The 22,399-nt window shown below is 54.2% G+C and overlaps 2 protein-coding genes and 1 non-coding gene across 4 annotated transcripts in view; 1 reads left to right on the top strand and 2 right to left on the bottom strand.

Moving 5' to 3' along the window:
• Nucleotides 1-1,905: 1,905 nt before the first annotated feature.
• RCN3 (reticulocalbin 3) lies at nucleotides 1,906-18,674 on the bottom strand. Of its 2 annotated transcripts, none has more exons than XM_030821054.1 (7): nucleotides 18,236-18,674; nucleotides 17,559-17,806; nucleotides 12,050-12,252; nucleotides 8,627-8,799; nucleotides 6,631-6,691; nucleotides 3,012-3,211; nucleotides 1,906-2,439 (listed from the first exon to the last, which is right to left on the bottom strand). In XM_030821054.1, exons 2-7 carry the CDS (start codon nucleotides 17,798-17,800, stop codon nucleotides 2,332-2,334), a joined length of 987 nt encoding a protein of 328 aa, XP_030676914.1. In that variant the 5' UTR covers nucleotides 17,801-17,806; nucleotides 18,236-18,674; the 3' UTR covers nucleotides 1,906-2,331. The 2 variants fall into 2 exon arrangements, with proteins under 2 accessions (XP_030676914.1, XP_030676915.1); XM_030821055.1 differs by having other exon boundaries at nucleotides 3,096-3,211; nucleotides 18,236-18,330.
• TRNAK-UUU lies at nucleotides 11,700-11,772 on the top strand. Its single transcript has one exon. It is a non-coding gene; the product is annotated as a tRNA-Lys (tRNA).
• A 1,297-nt stretch (nucleotides 18,675-19,971) lies between the features above and the next one.
• LOC100584400 (aldehyde dehydrogenase family 16 member A1) overlaps nucleotides 19,972-22,399 on the bottom strand; it is a 12,658-nt gene continuing 10,230 nt past the window's right edge. The window contains exons 8-10 of the mRNA XM_030821782.1: nucleotides 21,475-21,911; nucleotides 20,684-20,800; nucleotides 19,972-20,295 (exon numbers count right to left, since the gene is read on the bottom strand). Coding sequence (XP_030677642.1) covers nucleotides 20,186-20,295; nucleotides 20,684-20,800; nucleotides 21,475-21,911 — 664 coding nt within the window. The 3' untranslated portion in view covers nucleotides 19,972-20,185. The remainder of the gene's footprint in view (nucleotides 20,296-20,683; nucleotides 20,801-21,474; nucleotides 21,912-22,399) is intronic.

Genomic DNA, 22,399 nt, shown 5'->3' with positions numbered 1-22,399 from the left:
ACCTGCCTCAGCCTCCCAAAGGGCTGGGATTACAGGCGTGAGCCACCGCACCTGGCCAAAATTTACTTTTTAATTGAAAAAACTAGTCAGGTGTGGTGGTGCACGCCTGCGGTCTCAGCTACTCAGGAGGCTTAGGTGGGAGGATTGCTTGAGCCCAGGGGGTCAAGGCTGACTGTAGCCATGTTCGCACCACTACACTCCAGCCTGGGTGACAGAGCAAGACTCTTTTTTTTGTGTGTGTGTGACGGAGTCTCGCTGTCGCCCAGGCTGGAGTGCAGTGGCGCAATATCGGCTCACTGCAGGCTCCGTCCCCCGGGGTTCACGCCATTCTCCTGCCTGAGCCTCCCGATTAGCTGGGACTACAGGCGCCCGCCACCTCGCCCGGCTAATTTTTTGTATTTTTAGTAGAGACGGGGTTTCACTGTGTTAGCCAGGATGGTCTCGATCTCCTGACCTCGTGATCCGCCCGCCTCGGCCTCCCAAAGTGCTGGGATTACAGGCGTGAGCCACCGCGCCCGGCCATAAACTAATTTCTTAATAGAGATATGGTCTCTATAAATGGCGTGAGCCCGGAAGGTGGAGCTTGCAGTGAGGTGAGATTGCGCCACTGCACTCCAGCCTGGGCGACAGAGCGAGACTCCGTCTCAAAAAAAAAGAAAGAAAAAAAAAAGAGAGATGCTGTCTTTATAAAAGATCATCCCAGGCTGGTCTTGAACTCCTGGGCTCAAGCAATCCTTGATTAATCCTTGGGATTACAGGCATGAACCACTGCGCCCAACCCGACACTTAAATAACTCAAAGCAGTTTATAATCCCTCTTCTGCTCATGACACTCCAGCGGCTCTCATGTCACTCAGATTAAATTCTGTCTCTCTCTGGGTCTCTATCCCCATCTCTTTGGATCTCTGTCCCCCTCTTTCTCTGGGTCTCTGTCCCTCTCTCTCTTAGTCCCCATCCCCTTCTCTCTGGGTCTCTGTCCATCTCTGTCTTGTGCCACCAAACAGGGACCACCATGACCTGCCTGCAGGGGCCTGCACAGTCTGGCCGCAGGCCCCATCTGCCCTCAGCTCTGACCATCTTCCCCTGGCTCATGCCCTTCCAGCCACTCTAGCCTCCTTGCTGATGCTGCCACACCAGGCCCACTCCTGCCTCAGGGCCATTTTACTTGTTCTTCTCTCTCCCTGGAATGCTCTCCCTCCAGATCTCTCTGTGGCTCCCTCCTTCACTCCATTTACCACTGAGACCTTTCCCAGCCTCTCAGTCATCAGAACATTGCCACACTGCTACAGCTTCCCCTGCTTCACAGCGTCTGTCGCGCCATGCCATATCTTAGGTCGCTGTGTCTCTTCCTTACAGAACTGGAGCTCTGAGAGGGCAGGGCTTCCTGTCTAGTTTGTGCACTGCAGAGTCCAGGCTTTTTTTTTCCTTTTTTTTTTTTTGAGACAGTCTCCCTCTGTCACCCAGGCTGGAGTGCAGTGGCACCATCTTGGCTCACGACAACCTCCACCTCCCGGGTTCAAGCGATTCTCCTGCTTCAGCCTCCAGAGTAGCTGGGATTATAGGTGCCCATCACCACACCTGGTTAATTTTTGTATTTCTAGTAGAGACGGGGTTTCACCATGTTGGCTAGGCTGGTCTCGAACTCCTGACCTCGTGATCTGCCCGCCTCGGCCTCCCAAATTGCTGGGCTTACAGGCGTGAGCCACCGGGCCTGACCCAATTTTTTTTGTTTGTTTTATACCCAGGAACGCACTCCAATCCCTCCAACACCCAGCACCCCTCCTTCAAATGCCTGGTCCCTTATTGGATGCCTCAGCCCCCAATTCCCAGTCACAGCCCCCAAACCGTCTCCAGGGCCCCTTTACCCTTCATAGAGACAGGCAGACAACAGACAGACACAGACACACAAGGTCAAGGCGCTGGCTTTTATTGCCTCCTGGCAGAGAGGAGGTGTCCCAGGCCAGGCCAGGCAGGAGAGGGCTGGAGCCAGGGGAATTTCAGTCTGTGTGGTGGAGGCTCAGATTTGGAGCTGGAGGAGTTGGTGGCGGTTCTTAGAGGCTGAGCTTGGGGCCAGGGTCCCTGGGTCTGGGCTGGGAGACTCAGTCAGAAATAGGTGTTGTTTATCCTCTGGGACTATGACAGCCCCTCCCTGGGGTTGGGGGTGTGACAGGGACAGAAGCCGACCCAGGGGGTCCCTGAGAGCCCAGGGACAGGAGGATGCCTGGGACTGCATCTGCCTCCCGCGGGGCCTGGACAGGGAGGGGGCCAGACCACGGCGGCCCCTCCTCGGGTCATTGCACGGGCCTCTGAGGCTGTGGCAGGTGCGCGGGGCTCACAGCTCATCGTGGTGCCGGGTCAGGTCCTCGCCGTAGTTGGTGGCCTGACTGCCCACAAACATGTTCCAATTACCCAGGATCTCCGCTTTGCTCAGCCGCCCGTCCTGGAGGGAGGGTCAGGGTTCAGAGAGGACAACATGGCCCTGCTTTCGAAAGCCCTCCCTGCATCCAAGTGTGTCCCGAAGTGTCCCGAAGTCTCTGGGACCCTTGTTCTCTGGGCCTCTGTCCCTTTCTCTCTGTATCTGTCCCCCTGTCTTGGTCCCTGTCCTTCTCTCTTTGGGTCTCTGTCGCCTTCTGTCTCCCCCTCTCTCTATGTCTCTGTCCCTCTCTCTCTGGGTCTCTTTCCCCCTCTCTGAGTATCTGCCCCCCTCTCTCTCTGGGCCTCTGTCCCTTTCTCTCTGAATCTGTCCCCCGTCTTGGTCCCTGTCCTTCTCTCTTTGGGTCTGTGGGTCTCTGACCCCCTCTGTCTCTGGGTCTCTGTCCCCTTCTCTCTCTGGGTCTCTGTCCCCTTCTCTCTCCGGGTCTCTGCCCCCTCTCTTTTCCTCTCTCTCTGTCCCTCTTTTTTTATCCCACCTAAAAGGGACCCTGAGCTCCAGGCCCAGGTCTTGTTTGTTTCTGGAGTCTGGCCCGCAATGCCCACCCACTCCTCGCTCCTGCCGTGGCCCCGTCACTGCACCTTGTCCGTGTCGCTCTCGTGCAGCAGGTGGTTGGCTTCCACCAGGGGCTGGTCCTGGGCGGGGGGCAGCACCCAGTGGCCCACCTCATTCCCGTCCAGGTGCCCGTCCTTGTTCAGATCCCGGAAGTCCCGGAACTGCTGCCTCTCTGTCTGCACCCACGCCGGCTCCTCCTCCCTGGGCTCGGCTGAGTACAGATCCGCTGGGGGCCGGGACAGAGGGGACAAGGTCAGGGGCAGCTCTGGGGGTCTAGTGGAGCTGGGGGCTGATCCTGGCTCTGATACTTCCTGAACCAGGCCCTCGAGCAACTCACTACCCTCTCTCTCGCCTCAGCGTCCTCTGCTGTTTCAATGGAATTAGTAACAAAACCTGACTTACAAGCAATCATTTATGTTACAGGTGAAATTCATTTGATTGGTTGATTGCATGATTGATTGATTTCATTGACACACACGTGAAGTAGTGTGTGCATTGGGCAAGGCAGTGCCTGGCACATAGTAAGCAATGTCCTGCAGGAGGAACGTGTGAGGATGTTTCTGGCCAGTTAGCAGGTGACAGATATGCCAGGTGCAGTGATGACTGTAATCCAACACTTTGGGAGACCCAGGCAAGGGGGTCATTTGAGGCCAAGATTCAAGACCAACCTGGGCAACATAGCAAGACCCTGTTTCTACAAAAAAAAAATTTTTTTTTTTGAGATGGAGTCTCGCTGTGATCACCCCACTGCACTCCAGCCTGGACCACAGGGCAAGACCCCATCCCCTTTTTTTTTTTAAGATGGAGTTTCGCTCTTGTTGCCCAGGCTGGAGTGCAACGGCGCAATCTCAGCTCACTGCAACCTCCGCCTCCCAGGTTGAAGTGATTCTCCTGCCTCAGCCTCCCGAGTAGCTGGGATTACAGGCGCGTGCCACCACGCCCAGCTAATTTTTGTATTTTTAGTAGAGACGGGGTTTCACCATCTTGGCCAGGCTGGTCTCGAACTCCTGACCTCGTAATCCACCGGCCTCGGCCTCCCAAGGTGCTGGGATTACAGGCTGGAGTGCAGTGACACAATCTCAGCTCACTGCAACCTCCGCCTCCCGGGTTCAAGTGATTCTCCTGCCTTAGCCTCCCGAGTAGCTGGGATCACAGGTAGCCGCCACCATGCCCAGCTAATTTTTGTAGTTTTAGTAGAGACAGGGTTTCATCACGTTGGCCAGGCTGGTCTTGAACTCCTGACCTCAAGTGATCCGCCCATCTTGGCCTCCTAAAGTGCTGGGAATACAGGCGTGAGCCATGGCGCCCACCCCAATTTTATACATTTTGATATGTTACCGGTTGGGGAGGAGTTAAGAAATAGGTGCCAGAGCCCAAACACCAAGGTTCAAATCCCAGCCCTGCCTCTTCCCATTGTCTTCAGCAGATCCCTTCAACACCCCCTGGGCCTCAGGTGTCATCTGTATAATGGAAGCTAGTGAGAGTGTCTGCCTCGTAGAGCTGAGGAATGGAAGATGAAGTCTTAATGTGATGAAGTAATTGAGAAGATAGGCTGGGTGCAGTGGTGGTTCGCGCCTGTAATCCCAGCACTTTGGGAGGCTGAGGCGGGTGGATAACCTGAGGTCAAGAGTTCAAGACCAGCCTGACCAACATGGTGAAACCCCGTCTCTACTAAAAATACAAAATTAGCCAGGCGTGGTGGTGCACGCCGGTAATCCCACCTACTCAGGAGGCTGAAACAAGAGAATTGCTTGAACCTGGGAGGCGGAGGCTGCAGTGAGCCGAGATCAAGCCACTGCACTCCAGCCTGGGCGACAATAGCGAGACTCTGTCTCAAAAAAAAAAAAAAAAAAAAAAGATGGGGACAGCTGCTGGCATCTGGGGCCTGTGACCTCCTTGTTGTCAGGGCCTGTCCTGTGCACGGGAGAATGCTCAGGGGCATCCCTCGGCTACATCCAGGAGACATCAGTAGCATCCTCTCCCCTCTAAAAGTGACAACCAGAAATATCTCCAGAGGCCACACTGGGCCTGGAGTCTCAGCTACTTGGGAGGCTGAGGTGGGAGGATCCCTTGAGCCCAGGAGGTCAAGGCTGCAGTGAGCCAAGATCACCCCACTGCACTCCAGCCTGGGCGACAGGGCAAGACCCCATCTCTTCTTTTTTAAGACGGAGTTTCGCTCTTGTTGCCCAGGCTGAAGTGCAATGGTGCGATTGAGGCTCACTGCAACCTTTGCCTCCTGGGTTCCAGAGATTCTCTTGCCTCAGTCTCCCGAGTAACTGGGATTACAGACTCCTGCCACCAGGCCCGGCTAATTTTTGTATTTTTAGTACACCATCTTGGCCAGGCTGGTCTCGAACTCCTGACCTCATGATCCACCCATCTCAGCCTCCCAAAGTGCTAGGATTACAGGCATGAGCTACTGCGCCCGGCCCAACCCCATCTCTTAAGAAAAAGATATAAAAATGTTCTCTCAGCCAGGTGTGGTGATTCATGCCTGTAATCCCAGTTCTTTGGGAGGCCAAGGTGGGAAGATTGCTTGAGCCCAGGAGTTCTAGACCAGCCTGGACAATATAGTGGGAACCCATCTCTATTGAATAAAGAGAGAGAGAGAGAGACACACACACACACACACACACACACACACACACACACACACACACACACACTGAAAGAAAGAAAGAGAGTGACAGAAAGAAAGAAAGAAAGTGAGAGAAGGAAAGAAAGAAAAATGTTTTCTCATGTAGGATATGGTCAGAAAAAAATAAAAGAATAAACAATGTTTTCAAACTTAAAAAAAAAATTCCTAGCTGGGCTTGGTTGCTCACGCCTGTAATCCCACCACTTTGGGAGGCCAAGATGAGCAGATCACCTGAGGTCGGGAGTTCCAGACCAGCCTGGCCAACATGGTGAAATCCCATCTCCACTAAAAATACAAAAATTAGCCAGGTGTGGTGGCAGGCACCAGTAATCCCAGCTACTCAGGAGGCTGAGGCAGAAGAATCTCTTGAGCCTGGGAGGCGGAGGTTGCAGAGAGCTGATATCATGCCACCGCACTCCAGCCTGAACAACAGAACAAAACTCTGTCTCAAAAAAAAAAAAAAAATCCTTGTTAGCTTTCTCTTTGACTAAATTTTTTGCCCGCTAGGGTCAGGGACAGTGGCAGGGGCCCAGGGAGAACTCAGAACTCAGGGGGTATTGTGAGGGTGCCCCCAACATCCCATGTAACAGGAAACACAGTGCTTGCTGTGCAGATGCAGGTTCAAGACCAGCTTCCTGACCCCCATCCTCAACTAAACACAGCCCCTGAGCCTTGATTTTGTAGAAACTCTAGACCCCCAAGAAGGGACTTTGTCTGTGTTATTGTCTGCTGTAGGCGCAACCACCCATATGCAGTAGGTGCTCAGTAAGTGTTTCCTGGGCGTGACACACAGCAGGTGCTCCATAGATGCTTTTTGTGTCTGGTAAACAGTAGGTGCTCAATAAATGTTGGGTGGCTAAATGAACTCAAGCAGTGAGTGCCCCTGCCCCCATGTCTGAGGGCCACTGCTCTCTGATGATGGGTGATGTACCTCTGGCTGCCCCCACCAACCCTGCCCATGCCTGAGAGAGGACAGGCATCCCAAGAAGAAATTGGGGTCCACTCACCAATGTACTCCTCCACCTGGACATAGCCATCTTTGTTTCTGTCCAGGTCCTCCAGGGTTTCCTGGGGGAGAAAGGGGCATTGAGGCTGGGGGCCGATGACCCTGGCTCCTGGGGGAAGCTGGACCCCTGGTGTAAGAGTGAGAGGTTCTCTTGGAAATTTAGCTCCGGGCAGCTGTGGGGGGCAGGCATAGAGCAATCTCAACAGGCAGCATGTGGGACATTTGCAGGCTTTCTGGGATGTTGTCATCATACAGGCACTACCTGCATTTACGGGGCGAGAGCCCGGAGGCCCCAGTGTCCAGCAATGCACAGGTTTGTTGCTCACAAGGAAAGCTGTCCTGGTTCCCTAATAACTTGCTCAAGCCCCAGCAAACACCCTGGAAGGGGAGAAGCTCCTTTAAGTTTGGCAGAGCCTAGAACCTACCTCTGCTTTATGGGTGAACATGCTGCACTTTGGGGGGTCTTCTGACACACTTGACACCTCCGCTCCTTGTTTTTGTGCCCTTCTTGAGCAAAACGACTTTTGTTCCCCAATTTATATCCAAACTCATTCACTATAAGACTGTGGGCTGGGCACGGTGGCTCACACCTGTAATCCCAGCACTTTGGGAGGCTGAGGCGGGAGGATGGATTGAGCCCAGGATTTCGAGACTAGCCTGGGCAACATGGCGAGACCCTGTCTCTACACAAAATTTAAAAATTAGCCAGGCATGGCCGGGCGTGGTGACTCACACCTGTAATCCCAGCACTTTGGAAGGCCGAGGTGGGTGGATCAGGAGGTCAGGAGATCGAGACCATCCTGGCTAACACAGTGAAACCCCGTCTCTACTAAAAAAAAAATTAGCCAGGCATGGCGGCATGCGCCTGTAGTCCCAGCCACTCGGGAGGCTGAGGCAGGAGAATGGCGTGAACCCAGGAGGCAGAGCTTACAGTCAGCCGAGATTGTGCCACTGCACTCCAGCCTGGGCGACAGAGCGAGATTCCGTCTGAGAAAAAAAAAAAAAAAAATTAGCCAGACATGATGGCTTGTGCCTGGTGGTCTCAGCTTCTCAGAAGGCAGAGGTGGGAGGATCACTTGAGCCCAAGAGTTTGAGGTTGCAGTGAGCTGAGATCGAGCCACTGCCCTCTAGTCTGGGTAACAGAGTGAGGCCCTGTCTCAAAAATAAATAAATAAATAAATAAATAAATAAATAAATAAATAAATTTTTAAAAAAAAGGAAGGAAAGAAAGAAAAGCCTTCTTCTATAGAACAAAGCACATTTTGGGGTCAGGCACGACGGCTCATGCCTGTAATCCCAGCACTTTGGGAGGCCAAGGTGGTCAGATCACCTGAGGTCAGGAGTTCAAGACCAGCCTGGCCAACATGGTGCAATCCCATCTCAACTAGAAAAAAATACAAAATTGGCCGGGCACGGTGGCTCATGCCTGTAATGCTAGCACTTTGGGAGGCTGAGGTGGGCGGATCACCTGAGGTCGAGAGTTTGAGACCAGCCCAACCAACATGAAGAAATCCCGTCTCTACTAAAAATTATCCAGGCGTGGCGGTGCGCGCCTGTAATCCCAGCTACTCGGGACACTGAGGCAGGAGAATTGCTTGAACCCGGGAGGTGGAGGTTGCAGTGAGCCGAGATCGCACCACTGCACTCCAGCCTGGGCAACCAACGGAGACTAAGTCTCAAAACAAAAAAGAAAGAAAGAAAAGAAATTGTATAAGGTGGGGCACAGTGGCTGTCTGAGGGAAGGCTGGGGGCCTGGACCCCAAGTGCGAGCACAGGGGGAGGCCAGACGAGGAGAAATCAGACCCCAGTGGTCTGAGAGTGGAGGTGGGAAAGGTCACTGTCCTCTGACCTGTGTTTGTGGCCTGGCTTTCCTGGCAAGATGCTGGAGAGCCAGGTGACTGCCTGCCCCCCCGGTCGGTGCTGGGAAGCAGGACCTGAACCGGAAGCCTGGGTCCCCGGAAGGGTGTGGGGGGCAAGGTTTTCCAGCCACCACTCACAGCAATCACGATGTCCCGCATGTGAGGGAACTCCTCGGGGTGTAGGAAGGCCGTCAGCTCCTCTCGAGTGGCCATCGAGTCCCCATCCTGGTCGGCCACCCGGAAACGCCGCTCGTCCCGAGCCAGCATCTTTTTGTAGGTCTCTGCGTCCTCCACATCATGAAATTCTTCACCTGGGGAAGGACAGGTCTCAGTGAGATGAGCTTTAATGGAGGAAACGCCAAGCAGGTTAAAACAAAGACAAAGTAAATCCTACTGGGGTACAAAGATTTCTGTGGAGTTAATAATAAGTATATATCAGTAGGCTGGACGCGGTGGCTCACGCCTACAATCCCAGGCTGAAGCTGGTGGATCACTTGAGGTCAGGAGTTCGAGACCAGCCTGGCCAACATGGCGAAACCCCATCTCTACCAAAAAAATACTTAGCCAGGCATGGTGGGGCACGCCTGTAATCCCAGCTACTCGGGAGTCTGAGGCGTGAGAGTCGATTGAACCCGGGAGGTGGAGGTTGCCGTGAGCCGAGATTGCATCACTGCTTTCCAGCCTGGGTGACAGAGGGAGGCTATGTCTCAAAAAAAAAAAAAAAAAAAAGAATTTAGAAGGCTGGCACAGTGGCTCACACCTGTAATCTCAGCACTTTGGGAGGCCGAGGTGGGTGGATCGCCTGAGGTCAGGAGTTCGAGACCAGCCTGGTCAACATGGTGAAACCCCTTCTCTACTAAAAATACAAAAATTAGCCTGGCATGGTCGTGGGTGCCTGTAGTACTAGCTACTCGTGAGGCTGAGGCAGGAGAATTGCTTGAACCCAGGAGGATGACGTTGTAGTGAGCCAAGACCTTGCCACTGCACTGCGGCCTGGCCAAAAAGAGTGAAACTCCACTCCATCTCAAAAAAAAAATAAAAAAGTAGGCCGGGTGTGGTGGCTCAAACCTGTAATCCCAGCACTTTGGGAGGCCGAGGTGGGCAGATCACCTGAGGTCGGGAGTTCGAGACCAGCTTGACCAACATGGAGAAACCCCATCTCTACTAAAAATACAAAATTAGCCAGGCGTGGTGGTGCATGCCTGTAATCCCACCTACTTGGGAGGCTGAGGCAGGAGAATCGCTTGAACCCGGGAGGCGGAGGTTGCAGTGAGCCGAGACTGCGCCACTGCACTCCAGCCTGGGCAACAAGAGCAAAACTCCACCCCCCCCCAAAAAAAAATATCGATACTTTATATATAATTTGTATATATATTTATTTTTTTTTGTTGTTTTTTGAGACGGAGTCTCGCTCTGTCACCCAGGCTGGAGTGCAGTGGCACGATCTTGGCTCACTGCAAGCTCCGCCTCCCGGGTTCACGCCATTCTCCTGCCTCAGCCTCTCCGAGTAGCTGGGACTACAGGCGCCCGCCACCACGCCCGGCTAATTTTTTGTATTTTTAGTAGAGACGGGGTTTCACCGTGGTCTTGATCTCCTGACCTTGTGATCCGCCCGCCTCGGCCTCCCAAAGTGCTGGGATTACAAGCGTGAGCCACTGCACCTGGCCTTATATATTTATTATATAAGTATATAATACGTTATATAACATATTATTAGTGTGTGTGTGTGTATATATATATATATTTTTTTTTTTTTTGAGAAAGAGTCTCAGTCTGTTGCCCAGGCTGGAGTGCAGTGGCACGATCTCGACTCACTGCAAGCTCCACCTCCCGGGTTCACGCCATCCTCCTGCCTCAGCCTCCCGAGTAGCTGGGACTACAAGCGCCCGCCACCATGCCCGGCTAATTTTTTGTATTTTTTAGTAGAGATGGGGTTATTACCGTGTTAGCCAGGATGGTCTCGATCTCCTGACCTCGTGTTCTGCCCGCCTCGGCCTCCCAAAGTGCTGGGATTACAGGCATGAGCCACTGTGCCTAGCCATATATATATATATATATATATATATATATATATTTTTTTTTTTTTTTTTTTTTTTTTTTTTTTTGAGACACAGTGTCCCTCTGTCGCCCAGGCTGGAGTGCAGTGGTGTGATCTGGGCTCACTGCAACTTCCACCTCCTGGGTTCAAGTGATTCTCTTGCCTCACCCTCCAGAGTAGCTGTGATCACAGGTGCACACCATCACACCCAGCTAAGTATTTTTTTTTGATAAAGACAGGGTTTTGCCACGTTGGCCAGGCTGGTCTCTAACTCCTGATCTCACGTGATCCACCCGCCTCAGCCTCCCAAAGTGCTGGGATTACAGGGGTGAGCCATGGCACCCGGGCTATATAACATATTACATCCACACAATAAATTAGTTAACTTGTGAGAGATTATATGCTAAGCTGTTTATGTACAATATTGCATTTAATCATCACAAAAAAGCATGTACAGTGGGTTTTTCTATGTATTCTACTTTCTGAATGCAAAAATTGATTCTCAGAGAGAAGAAATGACTGATCCAAGGGTGTGGAGACAGGAATGGCGGACTTTGAGTTGACAGTGGCCGTTTTGGCCCCAGACTGAGGCTGTGATAGGGTAGCTTACAGGGACTGAGATGGCTTGACTGAGAGGAGGGGAAGGGCATTGTAACTGTAGGGAACAATATGGGCAGAAGGTAGAGGTTTGAAGAGTGTGGTGAGTTCAGGAAAACTACAGAAAATCCATTTGGTGCAGAAAATGCAGAAAAACAAAGCTACAGATGGAAACATCCCGGCTGAGGGGTGGGATTGTCTCCTAGGGGCCCAGGAGTGGGAGGGAGGGGCAGAGTCAGTGCTGGGCGTGAAGACCCCCCTCCCCCCGCCCAGCCCTGTGGAGGACAGGCTGGACGGGGAAGCTGGGGCCAGGGACAGAGAGGAGAGGAGGGAGAGAATGAGGGCTGTGTGTGTGGTGGGGGGTGGGGCACTGAGGTTGGGACTTGGGACAGAAAGGAGGGATCTGAGAGTCAGGGGCTGAGTAACTGGCTTTGGGGTTCTCAGGATGAGAGGTCACGGAGGTTAGGGGTCAGGATGACAAGGCATGGAAAGTAGGTGTCCTTGGCCAGGGATCTCAAGTACCCTAGTCATATTGTCATAGAGGTGGTGGGTCCCAGAATGAAAACCCTGAAGGGAACCTGGGTAGCTTAGTTGGTAGAGCATTGGACTTTTAATTTGAGGGCCCAGGGTTCAAGTCCCTGTTTGGGTGCGTTCAGTGGCTTTTAGCACCTAATTGTGACTTCATGTTGAAAAAAAGATCGTTTTTAGCATGCAGCTAAATACCAGAAAATAAGCAAACGAAAAACAAAAAGAGAAGCCAGAGGTGAGAAACTGAAGATCTCATAGTGATGGGCTCCTGAAAGTGCGTAGAGCCTGGTTAGGGGCCAGGGACTCTGGGTAAATGGGTTCAGGGTTCTCAGAATGAGGCGGTCCAGAAGGTCAGGGTCACGGTGTATGGGGAGCAGGGTCGGGGGCTCGCCGCGTACCGGGCGCGTAGTGGCCATAGGTGGCGTTGCGCAGCTCCTCCCAACCCACACGCCCGTCGCGGTCCGTGTCGTACGTGTCCCAGGCCGCGCTCACCGAGTCCCGTATGTGCCGCTGCTGCGTGTGCGCGATCCACGCGCGAAGCTCGGCCAGCGACACCCAGCCGTCGCCGTCCCCCGCGCGGTCCATGCGGTCCACGATCCGCCTGCAAGCCGGGGCGGGCACGCGTCAGTCTCTGGTCCCGCCCCCAGGCCCCGCCCCTCGCACGGGCCACGCCCCCTGGGACACTTCGTATCCGGGGCTGAAAATACAGTCCACGGTCCGCGGGCGTGTCAATTTCGGGACCAAGCCCACCGGAGGACCCTACCCCTCAGCCTAGGGTCCACGCCCGAGTAGAGTCACGCCCTTCTCGAGAACGAGCAGGCCTGCTGGGAGCACTGCAGGGGAGGGACCTACTACGATGCAGAACCACCCTCTCCGCGCTGGCCCCGCCCTCGGCCTGCACGTGCTGCACCTCTCGCTGGGCTGAGCTGGGGTGGTGAAGGGGAGCGCGGCGTCGCACTGCGCCCCTTGCCAAGGGGGCCCTGTTGCAAGATTGACTCTGAACCCAGACAGCCACGGCCACACCCCCGATCCCCCCCCCGCCCCGCTGTCTCAGGCCCCGACCCGCCCCATGCCCCGCCCCCTTACCAGGCTGCGCGTGTCAATTTCAGGCTCCTCTCCCTCCAGCCCTGCCGTGTGCTGCGCCCCGTGGCTTTCCCCTGCCTGCTCCCGGCTGAATCAGGCACTGCCTGAGGACCATCACGCGCAACCCCGGGGGCTCAGTCTCCCTGTTCCCCTCCCCATGCTCCTCCGGGTTCCTGTGCCCCTCCCCGTCGCATGTCAAGCCACTTTAGGTTCCATCTCTCCCCTTCTCTCGGGCCACGCCTGTCAGTTCCCGGGCCCCTCTCCTCTCCTTTGGTGACGCCCTGCCAGGCCGGTCCTCTCCCAGTCTCTAATTAACAGAGACTACATGGAGCCCTCCTCCCTGTCACCGTCCCTAGACCCCCGCGGCCCTCTCCCTAAGGTCGAAAATCCGAGACAGCAGAGCCCTCTCCAGGCCTGCCTGAGTCACCGCCCCACCTCCCACACCAGGCGGTCTCTGCTCCAGTCTGTCAAGGGCCCGACTCGGTCCCCGGAATCACACCCTTCTCTGAGGTTCCTGCTGTTGTTAAGCGCTTGGGCTCCACAGCCAGATATTTTAGGTCCAAATCCAGCCACTTCCTCTTACTGGCTGTGTGACTGTGGGCACGTGACTTAACCTCTCTGTGTCTCAGTTACCCCTCTGTAAAATGCAGAGGGAAAAACGGTACCTACCCTAAAAGGGAGGTTGTGGAGAATAAATGAGTTAGGCCATGTAAAGCACTTAGGACAGGACAGGCGCAGTGGCTCACGCCTGTAATCCCAGCACTTTGGGAAGCCAAGACAGGCGGATCACTTGAGATCAGACATTCCAGACCAGCCTGGCCCACATGGTGAAACCTCGTCTCTACTAAAAATACAAAAATTAGCCAGGCGTGGTGGCACGCACCTGAAATCCCAGCTACTCTGGAGGCTGATGCGGGAGAATTGGTTGAATCTGGGAGGTGGAGGTTGCAGTGAGCCGAGATAGTACCACTGCACTCCAGCCTGGGCAACAGAGCGAGACTCCATCTCAAATAACAATAACAATAATAGGCCGGGCACGGTGGCTCACGCCTGTAATCCCAGCACTTTGGGAGGCCGAGGTGGGCAGATCACCTGAGGTCAGGAGTTCCAGACCAGCCTGGCCAACATGGTGAAACCGTCTCTACTAAAAATACAAAAATTAGCTGGGCACAGTGGTGGATGCCTGTAATATCCACTAGTCGGGAGGCTGAGGCAGGAGAATTGCTTGAACCCAGGAGACGTAGGTTGCAGTGAGCCGAGATCGTGCCACTGCACTCCAGCCTGCGCAACAGAGGAAGACCTTGTCTCCAAACAAACAAAAAACACTTTGGAGGCCTAGGAGGGCAGATCACGAGGTCAGCAAATCTAGACCACCCTGGCTAACACGGCGAAACCCCGTGTACTAAAAATACAAAAAAATTAGCCAGGCGTGGTGGTGGGTGCCTGTAGTCCCAGCTACTCGGGAGGCTGAGGCAGGAGAATGGCGTGAACCCTGGAGGTGGAGCTTGCAGTGAGCCGAGATCACGCCACTGCACTCCAGCCTGGGAGACAGAGCGAGACTCCGTCTCAAAATAATAGTAATAATAATAATAATAACAATAATAAAGCACTTAGGACAATGCCTGGCATTGCCATTAGTGCTAAGCTAAATGTGCTAACCTGTCACTGCCCTTCTTCCTCCATTTCTCCTTCATGCATGCCCATCCAAGCACAATCTCCCAGCCAGCAGTCCTGGGGACCACCGCCACTGTCTCCATCCTGATCTGGCCACCATCTTGTCTTGTCTTCCACCTGGACTATTGCAGTCGCTTCCTCACTGGGCTTCCTGCTTCTTGCTCCCTACAGTCTGTTCCCCACCTCGCAGCCCGCAGGATTCTCTCAAAACCTAAGTCAGCTCACGTCCTCCCTCAGCTCTACTCTCAATTGGAGAAAAGCCTAAATGTTCATCGTGGCCTAAAAGGCTTTGCATTGCATGATCTGACCCCCTTTGCATGGTCTCAGGCGATCCGCCAGCCTTGGACTCCCAAAGTGCTGGGATTACAGGCATGAGCCACTGCACGTGGCCCTCTCTCTTTTTGAGACAAAGTCTTGCTCTGTTGCTCAGGCTGGAGTGCAGTGGCATGATTTTGGCTCACTGCAGCCTTGACCTCCCAGGCCCAAGTGATCCTCCCTCCTCAGCCTTCCTAGTATCTGGGACTACAGGCGCACGCCACCATGCTGGGCTAATTTTTGTATTTGTTTTGTAGAGGCGGGGTATCACTATGTTGCCCAGGCTGGTCTTGAACTCCTGGGCTCAAGTGATCCCCCAGCCTCGGCCTCCCAAAGTGCTGGGATTACAGACATGAACCACCATGCTGAACCCCTTTGCTCCTTCTCTGCCCTCACCTCCCACTCTCTCCCCTTTCTCACTGAGTTCCAGCCACACGGGCCTCAGAACTGTTGCTCAGACACTCCAAGCTCACTCCTGCCTCAGGGCCTTTGCACTTAACTGTTCTGTCTGCCTGGAATGCTATTCATTCAGATACCCACATGGCTCAATACCACATACCACCTTCTCATGGAGGCCTTTTCCAAGTTCCCTGTTTAAAATTGCAGCTGCAGCTGGGCGCGGTGGCTCAAATCCCAGCACTTTGGGAGGCTGAGGCTGGCAGATCACCTGAGGTCGGCAGGTCGATACCAGCCTGACCAACATGGTGAAACTCTGTCTCTACTAAAAATACAAAAATTGGCCGGGCGCAGTGGCTCACGCCTGTAATCCCAGCACTTTGGGAGGCCGAGGCGGGTGGATCACCTGAGGTCAGGAGTTCGAGACCAGCCTGACCAATGTGGAGAAACCCCATGTCTACTAAAAATACAAAATTAGCCGGGCATGGTGGTGCATGCCTGTAATCCCAGCTACTCGGAAGGCTGAGGCAGGAGAATCACTTGAACCCGGGAGGCGGAGTTTGCAGTGAGCCGAGATTGCGCCACTGCATTCCGGCCTGGGCAAGAGCAAAACTCTGTCTCAAAAAAAAAAAAAATTACCCGGGCCTGGGCTGGGTGCTGTGGCTCACGCATGTAATCCCAGCACTTTGGGAGGCCGAGGCGGGTGGATTGCCTGAGCTCAGGAGTTCGAGACCAGCCTGGGCAACACAGTGAAACCCCGTCTCTACTAAAATACAAAAAAAAAAAAAATTAGCTGGGCGTGGGGGCGTGCACCCATAATCCCAGCTACTTGGGAGGCTGAGGCAGGAGAATTGCTTGAACCCGGGCGGCAGAGGTTGCATGAGCTTAGATCACGCCACTACACTCCAGCCCGGGAGACAGAGTCTCACTCTGTCTCAAAAAAAAAGAAAGAAAAGAAAGAAAAAAATAATTAGCTGGATGTGGAGGCGTTCACTTGTAGTCCTAGCTACTAGGGAGTCTGAGGCAGAACAATTGGTTGAACCAGGGAGATGGAGGTTCCACTGAGCCGAGATCGCGTCACTGCACTCCAGCCTGGGTGACAGAGCGAGACTCCATCTCAAAACCAACAACAACAAAAATAAAAATACAAAATTAGCTGGGCGTGGTGGCTAGCGCCTGTAATCCCAGCTACTTGGGAGGCTGAGACAGGACAATTGCCTGAGCCCAGGAGGTGGAGGTTGCAGTGAGCTGAGATGGCACCACTGCACTCCAGCCTGGGTGACAGAGCGAGACTCCATCTCAATAAGTAAATAAATAAATAAATAAAAATTGCAACTCCCCCCCACCAGCAACCTCTCCCCTCCACACTTTCTGACTCTCTTGCTTTATCTTTCTTGGATGCATTTATCTCTATTTGATCCACTTTCTACTTATTGACTTCTTGCAGTTTCCCTCACCACAGTGTAAACCCTCTCTGTCCAGGCCTGAGGGCAGGGGGGCGCAATGGGACCAGCCCCCTTCATCTGTGCATCTTCCTGACACTGATCAGCCTACAAGGAGGACAAATGTGTTAGCTGTGGTGACTTCAGCACCTAGAGCAGTGCCTGGCACATAGCAGGTGCTGGATAAACCTTTGTAGGCTGAATCAGTGTCAGGAAGATGCACAGATGAAGGGGGCTGGTCCCATTGCGCCCCCCTGCCCTCAGGCCTGGACAGAGAGGGTGGACAAGGCTCCATTCCACCCAGCTCACCCTGAAACTCAGGGCTCCGCCACTTTCCTGCCCTGGCCGGGCTCCTTAAAGGCCAAACCTCATTTTCCACACCAGTCCTGCCATTTACAGAGCAGGAAACTGAGGCTTGGGGAGGGGAGATGTCTGGGACAAAAGAATAAGGAGTGCTTAGGGGGTTGAATCTAACCCAGATTTTGCTGCCCTCAAAGGTCCTCTTTTTTTTATTGTTGTTGTTGTTTTTTAGACAGAGTCTCACTTTGTCGCCCTGGCTGGAGGGCAGTGGTGCAATTTTGGCTCACTGCAACCTCCGCCTCCCAGGTTCAAGCGATTCTCCTGCCTCAGCCTCCCAAGTTAGCTGGGATTACAGATGCCCACCACCACGCCTGCCTAATTTTGTATTTTTAGTAGAAACGGGATTTCACCATGTTGGCCAGGCTGTTCTCGAACTCCTGACCTCAAGTGATCCGCCTGCCTAGGCCTCCCAAAGTGCTGGGATTACAAGAGTGAGCCGCCACGCCCGACTTCAAAGGTCCTCTTTAGGCCTCAATTTTAACTTAATTTGTTTTTCCCAAGGAGAGAAGGTAGAATTTCATTTCTCACAGAGAAGTGAAGTTCAGTCCACGCCATTTCTCTGACCCCTGTCAATACCCCCGCGTCTCTCTCCCAAGCCCCACCTCAGAACACGCCCCCAACCGAACGTCTCTCTTACCCCAGACGGGCCTGGCTTTCCTCTGGGGTGAGTTGGTCGAATTCCTTGGCCACTTCCCGTCCCAGGAAAGCCTCATGGTCGTACTGGAAGTTCCCGTGGGCGTCATCATGGGGGGCGTCGCTCAGGGGGGCCGCCTGGTGCACCCTCCCCTGGCCATGAGGGCCTGCGTCTGGGGATGGCTTCCCCTGGGCCCCGTGCCTCAGTAGCAACAGAAGCAGCAGAAGCGATGCTCGCCACATCATCGGTCCCTGGGGAGTGGCAAAGGCCAGGGGTCAGGGGTCACAGGGATGGGGACAGACACGGGACAGGAGAATGGCGGGGTGGAGGGGTTACCTAGGACAGGACGGGGAGATGGAAGTTGGCTGCAAACTTTTGGGCTCAAAAAGGGCGGGCGATGGGGGAAAAGAGGGCGGGATGCTTAGAGGTAAAGCCACCTATGGGGAGGACCGAATCTTCTGATGGAGTCTCAGGGGGGTCCCAGACCTGCCAGGGGGAATTTCAGAGAGAGACGTGGCGCACATCCCACGCAAAGTACAGGGCATAGTTGTGGCCAGCGAGAGGTCAGGCAGGCTCCCCGTCATTGCTCCCAGTCCGGACCCTGATCCTCGACCCGAGCCGCCCCGAGGCGCCCTGAGCCGCCCTCTCTGGACAGAGGCCCCCCCACCCACTCCCTTTACCCTGTTATCCAGCTTCGCTCCGCTCTCCACGCTCCGCTCTGCGTTCCCGCAAATGTGCCCAATTCGGCAGCTCTCCAGTCAGGCCCCGCCTCTGGCAGCGCACAGCCCCGCCCCCCGCCCAATGAGCTCGCACGAGCGTCTCAAGGGGCGGGGCCAATGAGTGCATGGGGTGCCGCGGGCGCTCCTCGCCACGTCCACAAAGGAAACCGCAGCTTGCCCGGGGAAGGTGGGTGGGCGACGCCGCAGTGACGCGGCCGGGGAGAACTACAACTCCTGGCAGTCGTCGCGGCACTCTGCCGTCCACCTCCAGCTGTTCTAGTCCCAACAACTCACGGGAAATGTATTTTTCCCTCTTTCCCTTTGTCAGGATGGTTTAAGAAAGAGGTGTACGTTCCAACACTTCTATACCAAAAAACAACAACAAACAAAGAAACAAAAAGAACGAAAGAAAAGAAAACAAGGCCGGGCGCGGTGGCTCACGCCTGTAATCCCAGAACTTTGGGAGGCCGAGGCGGGCGGATCACCTGAGGTTGGGAGTTCGAGACCAGCCTGACCAACATGGAGAAACCCCATCTCTACTAAACATACAAAATTAGCCGGGTGTAGTGGCGCATGTCTGTAATCCCAGCTACTTTGGGAGGCTGAGGCAGGAGAATCGCTTGAATCCGGGAGGCAGAGGTTGTGGTGAGCCGAGATCGCACCATTGCATTCCAGCCTGGGCAACAAGAGCGAAACTCCGTCTCAAAAAAAATAAATAAATAAAAATAAAAAATAAAAGAAAAGAAAAAAAAAAGGAAGAGCAGAATCAAGAAGGGGCCGGAGGAAATATCCCATTTCCTCCAAGAGTGAACAGTGCTCCTCGCTCCTCCTCGGCTCTGAGGATTCAGGTGGTCAGACAGTAGCCAAGAATTCCTCAAAATGCCTGGCATGGCAGTCATCCAGTAAACATTTGTAAAAGTTATGAATTAAAAACACATGACCTCAGGTTGAGCACAGTAGCTCAATGCCTGAAAACCCCAGAACTTTGGGAGGCTGAGGCAGGTGGATCACCTGAGGTCAGGAGTTCCAGACCAGCCTGACCAACATGGTGAAACCCCGTCTCTACTAAATACAAAAAATTAGCCAGGTGTGGTGGCGCATGCCTGAAATCCCAGCTACTTGGGAGGCAGGAGAATCGCTTGAACCTGGGAGGCGGAGGTTGCAGTGAGCTGATATCGCGCAATTGCACTCCAGTCTGGGCAACAAGAGCAAAATTCTGTCTAAAAAAAAAAAAAAAATACGTGACCTTAGGCCCGGCGCGATGGCTCACGCCTGTAATCCCACCCCTTTAGGAGGCAGAGGCGGGTGGATCATGAGGTCAGGAGATCCAGACCATCCTGGCTAACATGGTGAAACCCCGTCTCTACTAAAAATACAAAAAATTAGCCGGGCGTGGTGGCGGGCGCCTGTAGTCCCAGCTACTCGGGAGGCTGAGGCAGGAGAATGGCGTGAACCCAGGAGGCGGAGCTTACAGTGAGCCGAGATTGCGCCACAGCACTCCAGCCTGAGTAACAGAGCAAGACTCCGTCTAAAAAAAAGAAAAAAAGAAAAAGAAAATACATGACCTGATATATAAAACTGGCAGGTTTCCCCGTTGCAGCATGTTACCTGTAGGAGAGATCTGAGGCCCAGCCGCCATTCATCCCCCGACTCATTCCCTTACCTCCCCTGCCTGAAAAATGATGAGAACACACTGATTCGGGCCCAAACTCGTATTATATTATCGAGGTGGAAAACAGCCATATGTATTAGGAGGGGAAACTGAGGCAGACCACAGGACGGGGCTCCAGAGGGAGGACAACTGGGCCCAGAACCCCTTCTGGAGGCTCAGAGATGCCAGTGTTCCAGGAGGTCTCACAGCATGAAAGGGGCCTGACTACATTCGCTTTTAGCAGTCGGAATGGCGGATGGTCAGGCGGTGGCTGGGATCACATTTACATCCTTCGAATCAGCATCCTGGGCCTCCCCCGGGGTGGGCAGGAGGGCCCCGGTGTCGTCTCCACGAAGGGAGATCCAAGGGGCTGAGGAGAGACAGAGGGAGAGGTCATAAGAATCTCTGAGGCGCTCTGGGTCTGACTGGCGTCCCCCATTTCTGTGTGTGTCTCACACACTCTTCCTCAGTCTCTATCGCCTTCCTTCTGGGCCTTTGTCTCCCCTTCTCCCAATTTTCCGTCCCCCCCCTTTCTACATCTTTGCCTCCCTCCTCTGGGTCTGTCTCCCCCTCCCTCTATCCATACCTCTCTCTGGACTCTGTCCCCTCTGTCTCTGTCCCCCTCTCTCTGCACCTCTGTTCTCCCATCTCTGGGTTTCTGTCTCCACCTCTCTGGTCTCTGTCCTCCCAGGTCCGTGTGCCCCTCTCTTGGGGTCTCTGCCCCTCTCTCGGAGGCTCTCCCTCCCGCTGCCCCACACCTGGCAGCCCACTCCTCATCCTTCTCCACAACAGAGCTCCTCCTACAGCCGCTGCCATGAGTAGCAAGACACCGATGACGATTCCCACCACGAGCACGGAGGACTTGGCTGGAGATTCTGCAGCCAGAGAACGCTGTGAGATGTGGAGCAGCCCCTCCACCCCACCCAGTCAGGACACAGAACTGGGGGGGTCCCAGTCCCTCCCAGCCTCGGAGATTCCAGCACCAAGTGTCTGATGGGCAGAGGCAAGGCCAGGCGAGTGATCTGGGCAGAGTGCCCCCAGGTTGGATGTAAGAACCAGCCACAGCACGAGCGACCGCGGTCACACCGGCAATGGATCAGCAGCGGCAGGGCGGGGCTGTGCCGGTGCAGTGGGGAGAGGCAGGCAGAGCAGTGGGAAGTCAGCCTCATGGGCCTCGGCAGTAGCAAAGCAGCAGGCGGTCAGTCTTGGTGAGGACGGGCATAGCAGACAACAAATGGTCAGATTCCGGGAAGACCCGCAGCAGCAGCAGCAGCAGGATGGAAGATGGTCAGACTCAGGGAGGACTGGCCATGGCGGTTAACAGCTCTTCAGACTCAGTGAGGCCAGAAGCAGCAGGAGATGGAAGGCAGTCGGCCTTGGGAAGGACAAGCCATCAGGTTTTGGGGGCACTGACAGGCGCGAGGTTCAAGGCAGTCAGATTCAAGGAGGTGGCAGCAGTGGGGAGGAAGGTCAGACTCAGGAAGGACTGGCGCAGCAGTCAGACAAGGCAACGGGAAACCAGGAACATCACCACTGGGCGGGGCCTCACCCAGCTCCACCCTGAGTGGCTGCGCCAGCCCCGCGTGCTGCACGATGCAGCAGTAGTGGTGCTCATCGCCACTTTTGACTGTTAGTGACGACGAGGCGTGGAAGGATCCGTCACTGTTGGGGCCGAAGTCGCCCTGGCCGGTGCCAGCGGCCAGCCCATTCCGCAGGAACCGAAGTTGCAGCTCCGGAGGGTAGAAGGAGAAGGCGCTGCAGGTAAGCACGGAAAAACCAGGGCTGCCGGGTCGGGCCTTCAGGCGCATGGAGGGGGGCTCTGCAGGAAACCAGGCAGATAGGCCTAAGTCGCGAGCCCACCACTCCCAGAGCCAGGGCTGGATAGGGACAGAAAGAGGCCTCCATGTTTGCACTGTGCTAACCCCATATAATACAGTGGTAAAAGGGGAGGGGCTTCCTAGGTGACAGAGACTCAACCTATCCACCCTGAAGGTGTCCCCTCAAGATGTCACCTCTCTGGGCTGGGCATGTTGGCTCACGCCTGTAATCGCAACACTTTGGGAGGCCAAAGTGGGTGGATCACCTGAGGTCAGGAGTTCGAGACCAGACTGGCCACATGGTGAAACCCCATCTCTACTAAAAATACAAAAATTAGCCGGGCACCTGTAGTCTCAGCTACTCAAGAGGCTGAGGCAGGAGAATCGCTTGAACCTGGGAGGCAGATGTTGCAGTGAGCCAGGATCATGCCACTGCACTCCAGCCTGGGCGACAGAGCGAGACCCCATCTCGGAAAAAAAGAAAAAAAAAAAAAGATAATAAGAGGATAATTATGAAAAATTCCACACCAACACATTTGAAAATTTAGATGAACTGAACACATTCCTGATAAATACAACCTTCTAAACTGACACAAGAGGAAATTTAAAATGTCAGTAGTCCTATAACTATTTAAAAATTTTTTTTTTTTTGAGAGG

The sequence above is a fragment of the Nomascus leucogenys genome, chromosome 10 (assembly GCF_006542625.1).
Source record: "Nomascus leucogenys isolate Asia chromosome 10, Asia_NLE_v1, whole genome shotgun sequence".
Classification (NCBI taxonomy): domain Eukaryota; kingdom Metazoa; phylum Chordata; class Mammalia; order Primates; family Hylobatidae; genus Nomascus; species Nomascus leucogenys.
The sequence above is the reverse complement of the archived record's forward strand: the minus strand, read 5'-3'. Positions and strand labels throughout refer to the sequence as shown.

What these genes read in the sequence shown, in the direction of transcription:
- RCN3 (XM_030821054.1), bottom strand. Translation starts at nt 17,800, where the DNA reads ATGATGTGGCGAGCATCGCTTCTGCTGCTTCTGTTGCTACTGAGGCAC. An exon ending in GAAAGCCAGGCCCGTCTGGG is followed by an intron (nt 12,253 to 17,558) that starts GTAAGAGAGACG and finishes CCCGGCTTGCAG; the next exon opens with GCGGATCGTGGACCGCATGG. An exon ending in ACGAGAGCGACACGGACAAG is followed by an intron (nt 2,440 to 3,011) that starts GTGCAGTGACGG and finishes CCCTCCCTCCAG; the next exon opens with GACGGGCGGCTGAGCAAAGC.